This window comes from Plectropomus leopardus, chromosome 2 (assembly GCF_026936395.1).
Source record: "Plectropomus leopardus strain MGB_pleo_1.0 chromosome 2, ASM2693639v1, whole genome shotgun sequence".
NCBI lineage: Eukaryota > Metazoa > Chordata > Actinopteri > Perciformes > Serranidae > Plectropomus > Plectropomus leopardus.
In genome coordinates, this window is record NC_142177.1 from 17,738,113 (window position 1) to 17,758,631 (window position 20,519).

General features: G+C 40.7%; 1 protein-coding gene across 2 annotated transcripts in view; it reads right to left on the reverse strand.

The window, feature by feature from the left end:
* Positions 1 to 312: 312 nt before the first annotated feature.
* cdh4 (cadherin 4, type 1, R-cadherin (retinal)) overlaps positions 313 to 20,519 on the reverse strand; it is a 246,035-nt gene continuing 225,828 nt past the window's right edge. The window contains exons 12-17 of one of the 2 annotated variants that reach the window (XM_088086834.1): positions 17,113 to 17,255; positions 11,005 to 11,241; positions 10,003 to 10,236; positions 9,742 to 9,881; positions 7,262 to 7,426; positions 313 to 2,245 (exon numbers count right to left, since the gene is read on the reverse strand). In XM_088086834.1, the coding sequence (XP_087942960.1) occupies positions 2,039 to 2,245; positions 7,262 to 7,426; positions 9,742 to 9,881; positions 10,003 to 10,236; positions 11,005 to 11,241; positions 17,113 to 17,255 (1,126 nt within the window). In that variant the 3' untranslated portion in view covers positions 313 to 2,038. Of the gene's footprint in view, positions 2,246 to 7,261; positions 7,427 to 9,741; positions 9,882 to 10,002; positions 10,237 to 11,004; positions 11,242 to 17,103; positions 17,256 to 20,519 lie in introns of both variants that reach the window. The other variant, XM_042495320.2, reaches the window with a different exon arrangement.

Below are 20,519 nucleotides of genomic sequence, written 5' to 3' on the forward strand. Positions count from 1 at the left end.
AAAGGCAAAAGGCCAAGTAAAGTCACACAGCATTGTTGTTTCAGTGCAAGTTGCTTTGAGAGTCTTTTTTGATTTTAGCAGGTCCAGTCCTAAGTCATGAGATTTAGGACTAAATCCTACACACTGGAACTTTACGTCTACACTAGTTGAGATGAAGCCATAATAAATAATGATGTTAAAACAAGACCACAGAGGCCCATTATAATTTAAAGTTTTGAGTGACATTATATTTGCCATGTCACATAAAATATCAGGATACACCTGAAGATGAAGACCGTAGGGAATATTAAAAAAAGATGGCACACTTTCAAAACATGTCTTGTTTTATTTTCTGAAGCACACATCCAGTATCTAGATGAATGAATAAAAGAATTCCAGGACACTGAATAATAGAACAACTATCAGCAGGCATGGCTAATGAACCTCCCACTGTCCCGAGGCCCGAGGCCGACAGAAGGAACACGTCCGTCAGAGACGACACAGAGTGAAGGGGAAGGCTGTGTTTTCACATATAAAAGGAGTATAACAAAGCTTTTTTTTTTTTAGAAAACAATCTCATAAGAATAAAAGAAGAGCAAAACTGAAACAACACATGTAAAAGCAGGCATCATAAAAAAATGGAGTTATGCTTCAACAGAAGACAAAGGAACGGAAATATCCACATATTAAAAATGAACGGGCCAAAAAATCCCCTAAGCCCAATGACGAGCTAGAGAAAGAGCAGCAACTTTTATGTCATCAATACTTCAAAAATAGGTATCTTACAGTATTTTTATTTTCTCAGTGTCTTTATACAGAGTATATTCATATAGTTTCTGCTGACTATTTTCACATTCTCACCACAGAGTAACAAGTGCTTGAGTAAAACATTTTGAAAAAAAAAAAAATCATGCACCTTTTAATAGTTTTGTTGGCCTATAAAAAACGGGAATGTTCAAGGCGACCAAAAAAAAAAAAAAAAGAAAAAAAATCCTTCTCAGATGCCTTTGCTCCAAGTCGTTTCAAGTTTCTTACACTCTATCTGACTGAGCAGATCATGCCTACATAAGCTTTACACTGTTGGAGAAAGCAACACAAAACCGTACAGGGCAGGCAAGCATCTCAGCATAAAGGCTCCTAAACTCATGAGTCCACAGAGGAAAGGCAGGCATTCTCCACTAAATTAGAAAACCCCCACATGTATAAAAATGGTCTCACACAATGTCAGCGTGTCGACAGGTGATGCTTATGAAAGTCAAACTGAGCAGGTCCTTGGAGAAGAGTCGTCTTCCCTACAACAACTGTTATTGGCTTCTTTTAGGCCATAATTCATTGGGTTATGATATCCGATAGTCTGCCCTGGTTGTGTCCTTCCCTCCTGGGACTGGCTGCTGGGGTTGTTCATCTGCACCACTGTGAAGGGGAGAGGAGAGTGACAGGCAGGGCTGGTTTGAGGAGCGCAGGGGGTGGGGGCGACAAGAGAGCGCACCTCCACTGTACTGCATGAATGGCAACCGATCCTGAGATAGCAGGAGTCTGATACAAAAACACACCACAAAAGGCACTTTATAAAATGACAGTGCTTCTGTTCTAAGGAAATTCAAGTTGACAGAGTGAAAGAGAGAGAGTCAGAGAGCGTCTTCCCAAAAACATTCTCTTCAGTGTGAGACTAAAGCAAGAGATGGTTTCGTTTTAAAAATCAATCAAAGCACAAATTCACTACTCGTGTCTCTCACGACCGCCTTGATTCATCCCCAGAGAGCTCCGGGTCCAGCACGGTGAGAGAACAACAAAAAGAAAAAAAAAAAGAAAACATCACACTACAAACTCGCCACTACAAAATATAAAGCCAGAATACAGTTGCGTCGCAGCGGACTTCATGTTTGCGGGCTCGATCACTGTGAGCAAACTAACGCAGCCCATGTAAGAGTCAGTTCCTCACATGTCAACCATTGCGTCATGTTTGTGGCCCCTGCCCACGGCTTCCAGGAGCATCCATCCAACCGACCCCGCCTCTCCTGACCCCTGCCGCAGCCCCACCCAGCCCCCTGCTCCGCTCTCAGTCATCATCCCCTCCTCCGTAGAGGTCGGCCAGCTTCTTGAAGCGAGGGCCCCAGTCGTTGAGGTAGTCGTAGTCCTGGTCCCCTGAGCTGGTGGAGTTGAGCGAGCTGACGGAGCCGGCAGTTGAACCACTGCCCTCGTAGTCAAACACCAGCAGGGAGTCGTAGGGAGGAGCTGTGGGGTCGTTGTCTGCTGCCCTCAGACCCTGCAGACATGAAGACAGATATTCATCCCGCTCTCTACAGCAGAAATAAACATGTTTACAGCTTGGTTGAAAAAACGAATTTGGTCTCTATAACTTATATCAACATTCATGAAAACTGTACAGGGTGTTAATTTTTTTTTATAACTCACCTGTTTACATTTTATTGAGGCCCAAAGTTATGAATATTTAAGGGCGAGACCACTTCAGTGACAGGCTGTCTGTGAATCGTCGCTACAGTCTGTGAGTCAGATCCAGCTTCAGCCTCTCGTCTAAATATGGTCACATCTGGCTCCAAAAAACGAAGATGGCGACGGTCGAAATGCTGAACTCAAGGCTTCAAAATGGCAGTCCACAATCCAGCGGATGACGCCATGGTAGCTACATCCATTATTTACATAGTCTATGTTTCTTACGCATTTTCGATTTAAAAATTCATCAGTTTTTCAGACACAAATTTCCAGACTTTTTTGTAGATTTTTCAGATGATTTTTGACATCTAAGTACAAATACATGGTTTGTTTGTAAATAAATGGTTTAAAAATCCAAATGTTACATGTATGTTACATTTTAACTACCTATGTTATTATATTGTAGCTATTATTGTCTCCCCCATATTTTTCTCTCTTTTATAAATAAGAACTGAACATGAATCTAAAAGATACATATTTATTTTTCAGTGTCTGTTGTTTACTCACTGTGACCGTGCAAATGATGATAAATGCAGCCATAAAGGTACAGCTTCCTTTACTTTTCTGACAACTACATTATTACATAACTCATAAAAGTTCAGACATGTTATGTATATATTCAAAGGAAATTCATAGAGATTGCCACCTTGTCTTTTAACTAATTTGGTCTTGGATATCTATTTGTTTTAGCTATAAGGCACTTAGAGCAGAGCTGTTCAGTTCTGTGTGATTTCACTCACACACCATACTGCCTTGCCTTTGATGACATCGTCCCATGTGGGACATAATTCAGAATGACCTGTCACATTCACATATGAAACCAATCTCATTCACACACACAACTGCAATCAACACACACACTCACAATCAAATAAAAACCATACACACACACAACTAAAATGCTCTTACACAAATGCTTGGGTCCATTCAAGACACAGTGGTGTGACTGAGGCTGCAGCTGATGGCAGCATGTTGTTTCGCTGGCGTGAAGGGCCAAGCGATGCTAAATGGCTATCCAGCACGTCCAGCTCCATGGGTTGTTGCCTGGCTGTTGTGGCATTTGACAGTGTTCTAATAATCTCCGCCATGGCCAAAATGCCGTTGAGCAACGTCGCTGCTTCGGCTAGATTACTTGTAGGCTGTTGAGTGGACGACCTTTACCTTCCGAGTTGACTCTGCCTATGTTCTGTTTCAACTGAAATGACTTCCTTTTCTACTGAAATTTTCAGCTGTGTTTATAAGAGCATTTCACCAGCGTGTGAGCACATTTCATTATATTATGCGAAAGTGTTTCAATAGTGTATATGAGCGCATTTCAATATGTTGTACGACGGCATTTCAAGCTACAAGGTACAAGCTAGAAGGTAGAAGAAATTTAATTAAAGTTGATCCTAAATCCTTCTTCATCTTCTTAGTGTCAAAGGAGGAGTTGATGAGTCTCACAGAAAGAAGCTGCTCTGTAGTCTGGTAGTTAGGCAGCAGATACTTTTGTATCTTTTTCCAGATGGCAGCAGGGTGAACAGGCTGTGGCTGGGGTGGCTGCTGTCTTTCAGTATCCTTTAGGCTCTGTGCAGACACCTCACTTCACTGAGGTCACTGGTGCTCTGTAGATGGGAACCAGTGATGTTCTGGGCAGTTTTAGTCACCCACTGTAGAGCCTTCTTGTCCCGCGCCGTGCACGATCCATGCCAGTTTGTGATGTTTCTAGTCGGTGTGCTTTCTGTCACTCCTCTGTAGAAGTTAACCAGGATCTTGCTCTGGGATTTAGCCTTCCTAAGTTTCCGTAGGAAGTAGAGCCTTCTCTGTGCTTTTTTAACCTGGGTGGTGATGATGACCAGGACAGGTTTTCAGTGATAGTGATTCCAAGGAACCTACAGCTGTTCACCTGCTCCACCTCAGCTCCACTGATGTAGACAGGGGTGTGTGTCTTTGCATTCTTCTTTCTAAAATCAAAAATCAGCTCCTTCGTTTAACTGACGTTGAGCAGTAGGTTGTTTTCTGTGCACCATTCTGCAAGATTGTTGATTTCCTATTGGCATGATGGTGGTGTTGCGCATACTTCGCAATAGAGTTCTCCTGATGTCTGGAAGTGCAGTTATGGGTGTACAGCGTAAACAGAACGCATCCCTGGGGGGCCCCAATGTTGAGCAGGAGGAGAGGAGGTAGGGTCTGCACGTGAGGAAGTTCAGTATCCAGTTGCAGACTGTTGTACTAAAGCCCAGAGTGTTAAGTTTTCCAATTAAGTTCATGGGAGAGATAGTGTTGAAACCTGAGCTCAAGACAACAAGCAGCATCCTGATATAGCTGTTCTTACCCTTATTTCAATAGTGTGTGTGCGTGGATTTCAGTATGTTGTGCAAGAGTGTTTCAGTTTGTGTGTATTGTTTTTAGTTGTGTGTGAGTGTAATGATTTCAGTTGTTTGTGTAAAAGCATTTTAGTTGTGTGTCCAAGCATTTCAGATGTGTGTGTGTGTGTATGGTTTTATTTGTGTGTGAGTGTAATCATTTCAGTTGTTTGTGTAAGCATCTTAGTTGTGTGTGTGCAAGCATTTCAGTTTAAGCATTTTAGTTGTGTGTGTGCAGGCATTTCAGTTTAAGCATTTTAGTTGTGTGTGTGCAGGCATTTCAGTTGTGTGTGTGTATGGTTTTCAGGTGTCTGTGTGAATGTAATAATTTCAGTTGTTTGTGTAAGAGCATTTTAGTTGTGTGTGCAAGCATTTAAGTTGTGTGTATGTGTATCGTTTTCAGTTGTGTGAGTGAGTGTAATAATTTCAGTTGTTTGTAAGAGCATTTTAGTTGTGTGTTTGCAAGCGGCTCAGTTGTGTGTGTGTGTGTATGGTTTTCAGTTGTGTGTGTGAATGAGACTGGTTTCATATGTGAATGTGAGAGTAATTCTGAATAATTTCCCACAAGGCCCCTCATATCTGGCTGTCACTCTCACACAGACATTTTGGATGTACTGTTTGCCTACTCAAACCACCATGAGAAACTCTGCTTGTATGAACAATGCATTTTTAGAAATTCTACAAAAAAGACTTTATATTCTCCATACTCTCTTTTCTTTTTTCCATACATATCCAGACGTGGAAATCATTCAAATCCAATTCTGTTCTTTGCCATACTGTGCAGGAATCCTGATGGTTAGACCTATGTAATCTACCAGTATGTTTTTTTTAAAAATTATTTTAGCAATACTGGATTTAAGCCACTCATTGCAGTTCACCACCAGTATAATGGAGATGGTGCTTTTTCACACAGTAACAGGTTCAGGTGGCCAGACCATAAAAGTTGCAATAAACTGCGCCTCATCTTGCTCACCCAGCCGTTAGGGTTTTAATGTTCCATCATGGTCTGAATGCTATTTTAGAGCCAGACACTGAACTGTTTGCATGGGACAAGTATTTCTGACAGTATCCCAGGTGATGGGAATACAATTGTGAATCCCTTTATGTGGTGTAAAACTTTGTATGATTCACATCAATGAGGTAACAGATGCAGCTCATAAACAGAAACAGTTAAAGTCTGGGTTAAGTAAAATCAGAGATTTCCTTCTAATCAAATTATATATATTAGGAAATACTGACTGAAAATGTGACAAGACTTTGAATTTTACAGTGCTGCATTGTGAAATGACAGTTTTTCATCATCTTTGTGTCCAGGATTTTTTGGCCGGGCCTGAGACAATGAGTCCAATGACGAACTGGAGCCATTGTTGTCATAACCCCTCTCCTACTTCAAATAAACTACCTTACTCCTAACATTAGAGCAAAGAGCATCAGTGTTGTCTTATTCATCCCTGTGTGTGAGCAACAAGTTTGTTGCTGTTAAATGCCACAAGCATATAAACACAAACGTACATTTCAGTGTTTTAGCCCAAAACACTGCTCACTGCTGTGGGTGTATGCTTTGTGCTAACATTAGCTGCTGTTATCTGCCAAAGGATCGCTGCCACTGCACAGCGACTCCTTCTTTGGGTGTGTGCTTTGTGCTACTGAGTTAGCTATTAGTAAGTCTGTCACTTCGCAACGGCTCATTCTTTGGCTCAGCACCTTCAGCAGACAAGTGGCCAGCGTTTCAGAGCAGAGAATACTGCTCATTTTTCAGGATTTTGAAATCTAATTGTATATACTTGGCAGTTTTTCTCATATTTTACCAGAGTTTCCCACAGAATTAGTATCTATGTGTGGCTGTAGCTGACAGCTGCTTTTCCGGGTCAGTTTAAGTAATGTAGGCAGAACTCTTCATTTTATCTCCAGCAGCAGTTTGTGTAGTTTGAGTCAGTTGACCAAATCAGAGCTGATCAGATCAAATCGATGGATGAGTGGAGCAGCTGCTGCAAAGGTGACTGAATGTAAACTGAGGCCCAGCTCAATTAATGGTTAAGTTTCAATTTCACTGAACTACAGCTTCTCGCTGTTTTCTTGTATTTGTTTTATAGTCTTGGTCTTGACTTGGTCTCGCCCTGCTTTGGTCTTGGTCTTGACTCGGTCTCCGCTCCTTTAAAGTCTTGGTCTTGTCTCGGTCAAGTCGTGGTCTTGGTTAGTATGGTCTTAACAACAACACTACAAACAGTATACATACCAACAGCGCTCCTACTGGCTTATACAGTCCCAAAAGCAGAAAACCAAAATGTGGAGCATATGTCGTTAACATGGCAAGCCGCCACAAATAAATGAATGCATGGGAAACCCTATTCAATTTTTACTGGGTGGTTAGTGACATATTTTTCACTGGTGCAACAAACTCATAACATATTTATTTTTGCTTTAGTCTGACTTAAGGAGCCAAAGCAACATCAAAAGGTTTTTCCCCTTATTCTTGAACTTACGTCATTGATGAAGTCTCCTATGTCTCCAGGGTGGGGCAGACTGGGTCTGACGGGGTACTGTGACTCAGCAATCACAGGTCTCTCGTCCACCCTGCGCACCCCTGCTGGCTTATTGATGATGTGGTCTAAAGACTCGGGCTGCTGCAGCTGGCTCAGGTCATAGTCCTGGAAGCAGAGAGGAATGTTGAGACACAGGCCATCCTAATCCTCTAGCCCTTTTTATCAGTAACGTACTACTCTTTAGTCTACTTTTGCCAAATTTACATTTTTAATTTTTACATTTTAAATTCTAATTTACTGACCCTTTTGTTAAAATGTGTCTTTTTAAAGCATTCAGTCAGGTCACTTAGCGAATGAACCCTGAATCATGAACCTTTCTTATTGTGGTGATTCTCCAACCACAGTACTGTACATGCCTCATGTTTTGTATCCAGCTCAGTTGCCAAGTTGGTACACAAACTTTGACCTCATCCCACTGTCCGCGCTCACAGATGCACAGTGATGTGCATTCCAGTTAAGCCTGCAAGAGCTCAGAACTGACCTGCAGAGAAATCAGTGCTGCAGGGCTTTCTAGCGGACTTTTGAGCCCTTTTGTAAACCTGCTGTGCTGCAGTCTTTGCTTGAGGGAATTACCCACGATTCATAGTGTTCAGTGTTAGAAACAAGGATGTTAGGGGGAGTCAGAAATGATAGAAAATACTTTACTCAGACAGCGGCTGTGGTTTATTCAAACATTACTGATAATATAAGTTATTGCTGAGTTCAGATCAAACACTCTTGTTTTTTAATTGACATTCAAATATGAGCTTTGCACTTTACTGTGCTCTTAAAGTGTGCCGCTGATCATGCACATGGCATCTTTGACTCATCATTATGCACGCTCCCTCTGTCTTGTACCTACTAAACCCTCAGACAGGTGCTTAAGAATAAAAATATGGCTATATACTCGGCAGCCATCTGATCCTCGTGTGTGTTTATGCTTGAGATATCTGGGGCGTGTGGGTGTTGGAAAATATCAAGTGGCATAATTATTAAAACATCTCTGAATTAATCAAAGCTGTTGGAGCTTAACATTATTGAAGGTTTTATTTTAGAAATAATATTAGATAATAAGAGGTGTTGTGCAGTAGGCGTACAGCAGCTTGGATAGCTGTTTCAGGGCAGAGAGGGGCCTCATCATATAGAGCTGCACATCCACCTGTACGTGGAACTCAAGCCAAGCAACATTTTCAGCCGCACCACTTGTTTGTAGGGCAGAGGGCAGATTGCAGCCTCCAAACTTTTGCAGACTTGCTCACTTTTTGGAAAAAAAAAAAAAAGTATATTTTGCTCTCGACAGACTCTACAGACCAGCGGATCAAGGCTTTCCTAATCTTCACGGTTAATTTTACAGTTGTGGTAGATGAACTCATTTGGTGTTTTCTCCATTTCTTTTTCATTGCTCGTTTTATTAGTCCTGTTTTTGGATGCATCACTTATGGTCAGCTTTTATTCATTGATTGTGGAGCCCCAACAATCAACGCAACAGCTTTAATTGTTTTTCAAGCCAAAATGCCAAACATTTGCTGATTCCATTTCCTTAAGTGAGAGGATTTGATGCTTTTCTTTCTCATATATGTATGTATGTATGACAGTAAACAGAATATTTTTAAACTTTGAAAGCAATCATAATACATCACCTTGATCTGGGGGAAATTATAGTCAGTGCCGCTTTCTTCTAGACAGAAATATTTACTGATTAGTTGAGAAATTAATTAATCAAAACAATATCTACCTGCAGCCACAATTAAATGATTTAACCTTTCTATCTGTTTATTAGGCTGTCTATTTTTTTTATCTATTTATTGTGCCTCGGCAGGCTCCTGAACTGCAACTGTATGTCCTCTTTGAATGTGTTAGTATGACTTGTGTCTTTTTTGTTTTGGTTTTTAGCACTGTGCATGGGTGACCAAAGTTTCCCTTATTGGTATATTGAAGTTATCTAATATAATTCATCGGTGCATTCCTGACCTTAAAAATCAAACCAAAAGATGTGTTTGTGCTCAAACCAAAGGCATCAGTCACTTAAATTTAATTGTTTTTAAGAACTTTTCAAGATCATTTTTAACATATTTAAGACTCACTTTTGAACAAATTACGTTGCAGTTGAGTTAGACTAGTCTACATTTTTTCAAGAGGTAAGTGCGAGTATAAAGTAAAGAGATTTAATTTATGACATCAGAATTGTGGACCTCCAAAATAATTAAAATATGGATACTTTAAATTAGATAAAATGTTTGTGGCAATTAAGACCTAACAAATTCAAATTCAAGAGTATTTAATGACTCTTTAGGCCTAATATTTATAAAATTGAATTTCAGACATGTTAGCACTTTTTAATGATCCGGCTCACACAAATTGCATTTCTCAAAGATGCCACAGCTGTTTAACATCTTTTTATGACCTCTGGTAATCATACATTTATGATCTTCAAATGATACCTGGTCCTCCTCTCCCCCTCCCTCCTCATCATATTTGAGGATGTTGTCTCTGACGTCATCCTCGGGATCAATCAGCAGGGGCTTTGCCTGTCGCTCCTTCTCTCTACGCTTCATCCACACCACAAACAGCAGAACCATGCCTGTGAAAAACAGAAGTTTTATTTTAGAGGTGTGCATGCCATAGTTTATTGTCTTAAAACGAATTAATTACTAACTATCCAGCAGTGCGCAGATTTGATTGTTTCACTGTGTTGTACTCACTGAGCAGTATGATGATGCAGATGAGTATAGCGATGATAGCCCCGGTGCCAAGGCCGGCGGCTGCCACAGCGCCTGTGGCACTGCAGTCCCCGTTATCATCACAGGGACAAACTTTGACTCGAATCACAGAGCGGTTGGACAGAGGAGGGTTCCCAGAATCAGACACGATGATGGGGATCTCGTACACGCTCGCCTCCAGGTAAGGAATCCTTAACCTCAGCTGAGCATAGTCACCTAGGGAGAGGGAGTGTTGAGAGAAAACAGCAAAAAGACAGGAAACATTAAGAAATGAAGGGAAGTGAGTAGGAGGAAAGGAAGCAGAAGAAGAAGAGGAAAATAAGATTAGACAGTGTACTGCAGAGAAATTACATTTTGTTTACTGCAGGATATCATGTCATCGTGTGCGTAGGTACAAGAGCATGACATACCAAATAAAAGCTGCAACCAAACAGACTGCACAGCAATCATTTTGACATGTACATATGCAAGGAGGCATAAGAGATATATAAAAAACCTGGATCGTGTAACCTTCAGCATCTATCACTCGGTCAAGCTAAGACAAGAGTCTCAGTGGGAGAAGGATCCAGATATGTGATCAGATTTGTCCTCAAGACAACTGCTGTGATACATCCATCTGGGTGGATTAGGTGACAGATCGGCCGCTCAGGGGACAGAGAGATGAATGGATCTCATTTGTCACAAACGATAGATCGTACGTCAACACTGGATGGCACCCGCGTCTCTCACTGTGAGCTTTGTGAGACATTTTGTTAAACTTGGACTTCTCTTGCAGCTTACAGCAATCCCTGGTCCCCTGATTGATGTTGCCAGTTATTCTGCGGAGGGCTTTTGCATCCCATCTGTTACATTTATGGTTTAATTCAGGTGGGGATGCTAAATACATCACTTCCATACACCTCCTAAATTTTTACATCACGACGATAGGGAAAATATTTGCAATATGAATCAGAACAGTAAAGACGATGTTAAGCATTTATTTACCACTGAGTCTGGAGATTGTCCAGTTGCGGCGAACGCTGGCGGGAAAAGAAGGCAGCTCAAAGACAAAGGGCCCTACGTTTGGGTCAGCGTCTGCATCTGAGGCAGTGATGTTGATCCTGGAGTTGGGGCGAGCACGCTCGCAGACCTGGGCCTCCCGGGGAATCAGCACCGGCGCATTGTCGTTCACATCGATCAGGTAGATCTGGAGGGTTCCTGTCCCACTGGCTTGAGGGGCGCCTGAGGGGATGTGAGAGGAAAGAGAGGAGGCAAAGAGATCAAAGGAGGAGATGGCAAGATAATATGGCAGAAAGGGAGACGAGTAAAGATGAAATGATTTGAGATGGAGCAAAAAAAGCAGAAAAAGAGAGTTGAGAGACGGTGTGATGAGAAAGTTTCGGAAGACAGCAAAACATTCCTTCAATTTCAATTACATTTGTCACGCTGATTCATGCGTGGAAGTGAGAAAATGAGGCATGCAGGCAAAGAAACAATTGGGAAGAAATAGGTTTTGTTTACTGAGGGGCTGAAAGTGGAGGGAGACTACTGTGTACATTTATACACAGCACCCAAACAAAACAGCCCGAACAAATGAAAGAACACATACATTTTTTAGTCCTTGTGTTTAGAAGCGGCTGCTTTGTGAAGAGGCGAGACTCATATTGGAGGGGACAACGCTCACATAAAGATTGCTGTTATCTGCACTCTGCAAAGCCCACTGGGAAATGGCTCAAATGCTAACCCCTCACTACATCCAGCAACACAAACTCATCATAACTTATTCAGGGTTTTTCATGACTGCCAGGCCAGAACAGAACCATCAGGTTGGGAGACACATTTTTTGATGTTTTATGCATTAACAGCAAATCTCTAATGTGTTTTGATTACAGCACATAACTGACTGAAAAATGTTGTTTTTCAGCCACACTGTTTCTGTTGCTCTTGGTGCTGTACAACATGGTGCTGGGAATAAGAGCCTCATTGTTTTTTAACTGCACTGCTTGCTTTCAAAAAAATTAAAAGTGAACTGAAAGTTGTTTTGCTGGTCTGTCTCGAGCTGCAAAACATGAAAACTGTGAAAACATTTGTAATGAGGATGAACTCAAGTGTGAGGTTAAATATTTAACTTGTGAACTGAAATGATAGAGAGAGTCTGTAAAAAATAGATTTTTTTATCAATGCGTCTAAATGTTTTTTGTGGAAAGGAATATAACCTGAAAACATATTTTTTCATGAAAACAAGACTGTCTGCCAAAGTTTAAACGGTTTTGGATTTTTCAAACGTGGGCGGATCATGGGACAATGGGCCCCTGGGCGAAGACATGCAAAGGGCCCCACCACCTCTCTTACACAGGAGCAAGACACACAGACCTTGTGCTGGTTTTGCTTCTCCTTGTTGTTATACGTGTTTTTATGGTTTTGTGTCTCTGTGGTTGTTTTGTGTCTTTTTGTAGTTTTTTGCAGTTGCTCTGAGATAGTTTTTGTGTCTTTTCTGGTTGTATGTACTTGCTTTGTCATTTTATGTCATATTGTGGTTGTTTTGTATCTTTTTGAAGTCATTTTGCATCTCCTTGTGGTTTTGTGTCATCTTATAGTTGTTTGGGACTTTTTGGGATAATTTTGTGTCTCTTTGTGGTTTGCCAATTTTGTAATTACTTTGGGTGTGCTTTTGAAGTTCTTTTACATTTCTTTGTGGTTATTTCATTCTCTTCGTAGTCATTTTGTGTCTACTTATTGTTGTTTTGTGTATTTTATAGTTGTATTGATAATGTTGTGCCCTTTTTGGGTTGTTTTGTAGACATTTTTGCCTCATGGTTATTTTGCTGTTTTTTGTTGTTGTTATTTTTGTCTCTTTGCATCTGTTGCATCGCTTTGGGGCCATTTTGAGTCTCTTGACCGTCCCTTTTTTGGGGTCTATTTGAGTGATTTTGAGATTTTTTTTTTTTTTGTCATTTTGTGTCTCTGTGATTCTTTTGTGTCTCCTTGTGGTTATTTTGTGACTCTTTTCAGTTCTTTGGCTACTCCTTGTGGTCATTTTGAATCGTTTCCTGGTTGTTTCTTGTTAATTTTGCAGGTGAAGGCCATGGGGTGCCCAAACATCTTGGTGCCCCTGGGCCTGTGCCTGGTGGGCCTGTTCAGCGATCCATCCATGATTTTACATGTGAGATAGTCTCTGCTGATTTATCTGTGCTCATCTCACTATTTAATGGGAAAATACTTAAGATGTGAAGTTTTCAGGGCTTTAAGCTCTTCAAGATGGCAGAAGTGCGGGCAGAACAAATCAGTGACGGAAAGACTCATAACTGATAATCTCTCTCATTTTAAATTGTTTGTCTTCACTGGGATTTGGTTCAAATTACTGATATAAACATATGGGCAGAGTTAAAATGATCAACAGACTCCAGCGTGTTTTAAAACTAACAGCACACAATTAGTTGGATTTCTTTCTCTGCAGTTATGAAGCAATCTGTGAAATTACAGTGAGTGTGATCAGATAATTATTATTTACCAGTGGTAAATTTACTCAAGTACTGTACTAAAAAACCATTTGATGTACTCATGATTTTTTTGAGTATTTCCATTTTAGGCCACATTCCACTTCTATACTCCTTCTGCACCACTATACTCAACTTTAGGGGAAACTGCTGTACTCCACAACATTTATGTGACCTCTTATAGCTACCACTTTAAAGATTGAGATTTGACTCACAAAACATATCTGCATCTATTATATGTTGATTTGCTACATCAAATTAGGCTACACAAAAATACTGTCAAGAAGAAATTAGCTTCACCTCAGACAGTTAAAGCGTTAGTAAGGCTGAGTCATTTAAGGTTTAGTCATTTAAGGTTTAAATCTATGTCATAACATTCATGAGGTTTTTAATTCAATATCAATCTATATCACAATATAGCAAATACAAAATCACATACGACATGATATACTAATATTCAATGCCAAAACTGCAGTTATTCTACACTTGAGGCTGGCTCCAGGAGCAAGTCAGTCTCAGACACATGTTGAAATACCCAACTTTGAAGCATTTAAAACATGTTTACAGCCTGGTACAAAAAAAGAGTCCCATCATAAAAACAGTATAGGGTGAACTTTTATATAACTTAACATTTTATCAAGGTTTAAAGTTACAAATAATCAAGGGCGGGGCCACTTATGTGAAGCCTTATCAAAGTCTGTCAGTTAGCTACATCCTCTTGTACAGATATGGTCACTGACAGCCTAAAAAACAAGCTGCCGACAGATGAAATAAAAAACTCGAGGCTTCATCGTAGTCCACAGTGCAATGGGGGACCTAACAGTGGCTCCATACATTATTTATACAGTCTGTGGTAATTAAGTATTATACAGGATCTGAATATTTCTTCCACTACATATTCTCCACTTATACCACTTCTAATCACAACTACAGATGAAGAAAGTGAGTGTGCTGATCTGTTGAACAAACAGACTGCAGTGATATATTGTGGCCTTGATATTCAGTTGACAACCCCCCTGCACACAGGCTGTCAGCAAGCGGTACAAAATTCCTGATGCAATGCAGCGTAGACAGAGTTTACCCCGGTAGCTCATCAGTGTTGTATTTCAACTTTTTCTCCTCTATCAGACAGTAACTTGGTGCATCAACTATGTAAAGGTCTGTTGCCCCGGGCCCCAAGGCCCATCGACCGTCTTGTCGGTTATGATTGGCTGGGTGCTTTGTTGCTTCTTGCGCTTCGCTTGAGTAGAATAAGTAAAGAGAATTTCAATCAAAGTGGAATATATCCCCTTGTTGACACGGGGCTCAGGAATCAATAGGGAGTCAACACTTTGAGCTTAAGTTGGTGTGCTTCGGGGCAACCAATCCCTCATTTCTCACTGGAGTAAAAAACACCTGGGTCCCTCCTACTTACACAGAGAGCAAGCACCTCTATTTGTAGTGCTTTAGTTCTTAAGCTTTGTACACTGTGGGAGAAGCTGAGTCTGATACTTAACACCTTCATTGACAGATCCTTTTTCTATTTTTTTCCTATAAGACACAGGGCAATAAAGGTGGGTGCATACATATGTACATATTTATGTTTATGTACACTTTATACAATACAGCAAGTGTACAGAGCATCCCACCTACTCACAGTTCACGCACACTGGGGCAGCTTTGGCTCAGAGGTAGAGCGGATCACCCTCTAATCGGAAGTTTGGTGATTCGATCCCAGTCAACATGTAGAAGTATCCTTGGGCAAGATACCGGACCCCAAACTGCTTACGATGGCTGTTCCATCAGTGTGTGAGTGCATGTCAGTGTGTAAAAACTAGTAGCAGGCGGCACCTTGTAAGGTAACCTCAGCCATTAGTGTATGAATGTGTGTATGAGTGGGTGAATGTGACTTGTAGAGTGAAAGCGCTTTGAGTAGTCAAAATGACTAGAAAAGTTCTATACAAGTGCAGGTCCATTTACAATTACCCTTTATGAGGCATCTGGCAGGAGAGGAGCAAGGGTGTGACGTATTTAAACCTGCAAAAAATCCTCAACTGTTTGTTCTGCTTTTGTGTAGCATTGGTCCATAAAATGATTTTAATATCATGTAAAATGTGAAAAGTCTGCAATTATGTCATAATGAGTTTAGCGGAGCTAACCTATGTCATCTGTTAAACCTTTATAAATTGGCATTAACCCTTTTAAAATACAGAAAAGTGGCAGACAAAGAAATATCTCAGTGTGTTTCTTCACTCCTGAGTGAGGTATATGGCACCTTCAGTAAAGGTAAAGGCCCAATACATTATATAATACAATATGTTTACAATATGTTTCATAATATGATCATAGTTTTAGATCATCTGTGCTTGAGTAGTGAGAAATATGCCAGAAAAAAAGTGATTTGGCTATGCTGTGGCTCATTATGAAACCACACAATTCCTCTGCTGCATGTGCTACAGTACTTTCACTCTGTTGATAAAAGATGATGAAAAATTATAACAAACAGATTCCTTTTCCGGCAGATGATGATTAATGTTTTGTTATCAGCATTAAAATATAAAAAAACCAAAGCATAACAAACAAGATCATGAGTCTGTGTATCTGTGAGTCTGTACTATCAGCCTGTACACAGACATGAGCAAAATGGTAACATCAGCATGCTAAAATGCTCACAGTGACAGTGCTAACATGGTGGTGCAGCTTAGCTGCCAGAGGAAAATGTTGGCATTGTATGTTTCTGTCAACCATGAATACATTACATTGTTCTGTTTTTTATGTATCATATCAACGTTTCTAAAGTGACATAGTATATGAGCTGACTTTGTCTTCTCAGCTGTGTAAAATAGCTATTTTTTGTTACTTGACACTGAACAGGATGTGTCATGAAGGGTGGAATGCTTTTTGTTTTATTATTGTTTTTTAGGTCTTTGGCCATAATCAGAGTATTGGACAAAGCAGAACTGGGACCTGGTGGTGGTGCTACATAAATTTATGGGAACACCAATATTGTAAAAATCAATTCTAAGGCTGACAAAATTAATGGCAATCCAGCCAATATTTCGCAAGATCTTAAAGTAAAAACCTCAGTAAAAACCACAGACATCTACATCATGGTGGCACTAGAGAAAAAGTCAGAGTTATTAAGATTTATCTTCTGGGGACCATGAATGTCTGTGCCAAATTTTCTGGCAATCCACACAAAAGTTGTAGCGATTTTTTGGTCTGGACCAAAGTGGTGGACTGAACGCCATTCCTTTAATTGGGCAAAAAGGCCTATAGTACAGTGGTTCTCAAACCTTTTCTGTCGTGACCCCCTTCAGCACCCAAAAACTGTTCATGCCTCAACCCACAATTATTGCTTCATCAGTCATTAACAATAATTTAGAAACCATTAAAAAAGTATTCATGTGTATTTAATTGGAATATGTGTCTGCCTGGCAGCATCAGCACTGGTTTGTTTATTTTTCCTACATGAATTGTGTTCATTCAACTCTGTTTCATTCAACATTTCTCCCTTAATCAACCACGCCCTCCCCGCATTGGCTCTATGCCCCCCAAAGGGGCCCACAGTTTGAGAACCACTGCGATAGTGCCCGTAATCACGACACACACAGTCATTCTGACTTACCGGACTTACCATTGTCGAATGCTAGGAATGTGGCCTCGTACACGTTGTTTTTGACGTACATGGACTCTCGGTCCAGTAGGGCCATGGTGGTGATCTGACCATTGGTCCTGTTGATCTTCAGCCAGTTAGCTGGGTCTGACAGCTTGGAGTACCTGTGCACAGATGGCAAGAAAACCACACACTTAATCAATCCCAACACAAACACACAGAAACAAATTCCACATATTAACTTGCGTGTCCAAATGTTAGGTGAATTTCAGCAGCTCTGAATCTTTTATTTGTTGATCCAAAGTACCCATTATCAGGTAGAATGTTCATTACCATAATAAGCAATACCAGCCAAGCACCTTTGAAATATAACAGTGACATGGAGAGCAGAACATATGTTCACCGAGCTTATCATAGCAGCAGCTCATTAGCATGAAGACCGATGAAAACCTGAACCCATATGCAGAACAGCCAAGCAGCGCTCTTAACAACTTCACTGCTCTTTGTACCCACACAGCGACTCTCATCGCTGTCACCAGTCGATACGTCAGCCGAGTGGAAAGTGACAACTGCAATTAAAGTAGATAAATTCCATTAACAACTATGACAAGTCTTAACAGCGGACTGAGAGGAGGAAGCACTTCATACTCAGGTCAAAAGAGAAATGGTTAATTGCAGACAAGTGAGAAGTCTCACCGGTAGATAGATGGTCAGCGTGCCGACATGGTGACAGGAGGTGGAGGTAAGCGACACAAGCAGACGGAGAGAAAAAGTGAGAGAGATCAGAGGTGTGTTTCTGAATGTAACCATGGTCGGTAGAAAACGTGATGAGGGGGAAAGGGGACTTAATTAAAGCAGTGCGTTGGAGGCTGACACTGGTTATCCAGAACCTCACAGGCAGGGAGACAACTAATTCCGCCTCCAGCTAAAGACACACACTTCCAGACTGGCACACACTTAGCAAACAGACAGACAGATGGACAGATGGACTGACAGATCTTTTACAGTTCCTTCTTGAGAGAACAAAATAAACAGATGAAAATAAAACTAATTTTTAGTGAAAGAGATTGTCATGCAGTGTTAGTCAGGATCGGATGTTACCCTGCAGGTTAGTTTCTGGTGTTTTGCGTGTCATGCCTGGCACTCTCCTCTCCTTCCCGTGCCAACAAGATGTCACCTTCTGCTGTCTTCATGTGCAGCTGGCAGAGCAGTGTCTTACTACACTGACAACTGCTGTAACCCTTAACCCTTAATGCTCTGTTTGGGCTCCTGGTGATCTCAGGCCCTTTTTAACAGCTTAAAACATACACTACATTAGTGTTTTATCAGGTGCTACTTAATAACTTTTCCTAATTTCACAAGAACTGCTCACAAACATTATTTTGAACCGATGACAGAAGACATCTAAAAAACCAGATGCATTAAAGTTGTTTGGTGTCTCAGAGACCTCAGCTGTAAAATATGTTGAAATTGATTTTTTATTCTCTTCATGTGTGATTGGCACTGACAATTTTTATTCAGCACTATATCTGCTTTATTCCAAATAAGTCTACTTGGATTTTTGTTATTGGAGAGTTAGAACAGTTTATTGCCAAAGAGAACAGTTACACAGGGTTTCATCAACTTTAGGCAAGTGAGATTTAACACTTTTTGAGACTTTTTAAATGCCACTTGGAATTAGACCAAATTTACAATAACTGAAGGAAAAAAAGATGAACTGACATTCATTTTGTTGTGTTAGGGACAGTTTTGTCCTAATGTTTAAGGATTTGCAGGAACCCTGGTTACAGGTCCAAAACTTTTCTACATATTGGATTTTTTAATAAGATGTTATTATTTTTACACATACACTTGTCTGGCCTGTAGGACCCCAAACAATAAGAAAGTAAAGCCAGTATCAACAAAACACAAACCCTAAGTAACACTGACTCCTATCTTGTATTTTTGTAAATAGACTGCTGTCTGAATTTATGTAGTACACTGTAGACCTTTCTCTGTGTCCTTCATAAAGTCATTATTATATTATTATCAATATTAAATTCATCTAATTCTAACCTTAAAGGACACTCAACTGATTTTAACACATTTTGCATCACACACTGGAGGCTTGGCGTTTGACAAGTGTTATTTTGGATGTGGGGAGCATCTAATGACTGATGCTGTTGAGTTGCATGGAACTAAAATCCACCTTTTTAGAGTGGTGAAGTTATGAGTCCTAAAACAAGGAAGTTCGTTTGCTTTTTAAGTCGTGCGCCCACATGTAGTTTGTGTACAGCCTAACAATAACTTTTTGCTTCTGGTGATTTCATTTACGCTTCAAAACACACAAAAGTGGTGTTCATCTGTAAAGATTATCATGCTGAACAAAACGTGTGTTCATCACAGAGCTTAGATCCAATAAGGTTTTTGAAAAAGGAACCAGTGTGATACAAACTTCCTGGTTGGCCTACAAAAATTCGTCATCCCTTCACCACTCTATTGGAGCTGGATCTGTACTTGAGACTTGGTTTTTAACATACATACATACATTACACTTAACACAGGGCATAAACGCATCCTGTGTAGATGTCGCCTCAAGACCGAAGCTGGAGCTCTACTAATGTTAACACAGGGCATAAACGCATCCTGTGTAGATGTCGCCTCAAGACCGAAGCTGGAGCTCTACTAATGTGCGGCCCCTGTTTGCAGTCTGAGGACACATTGTGTAAATGTCAGGATGTCTCGGCCTGTGTCCCTTTGATTTTGACCATTCTTTATTTGAGCTGTCTCATGAGACTCCCAACTTCATGGAAGTGCAAAACTAATTTGCAGGAGTACCCCTTTGATCCTAAACTCAAGCCATGAACTAAGGTTTTTAGGAGTGCAGACCAACCAACATGAACTCAAATCATAAAAATGTCCTTGCGCTGCAGGGTTAATATTCTAATACTAACAAGAACAGAAAAAAACACACACACACACACACACACACACACACACACAAATTAACTCACGCTACCACTTAAATCACATCTAAAAGTAAAATCAGCTGGCAAAAAGGCTCTGTCTCAGATCATCTTCCCTTCTCCAGAGAGGGGAAGAAAAAGCAAGAAATTCAGAAACACTTAAAAACGCGAAGCTGGCTCCTCTCCCATCCCATCCACTGTTCACGCACAGGCCTTTCACTCATCCTCTGTGGGTGCCCGTGTGCATGTTCGCGTGCGTTTTTTGAGCCTACGGCTCTGCATTTCTCCGTCTTTTGTGTGAGCTTCAGCGAGGGTTCAAGCGAGGTCACCTAAAGGGAATACAGCACCAGCAGAGATGAGGGTGTCTGAGCATGAGCTGAGCGTCTGCTGGCAAGCTGCTTTGGAGAAGACAGCAGCTCTGAGCTCCCATCAATAACAGACACAGACTGACAGAGAAGAAAGTGACAGGGTCAGCAGGAGTGA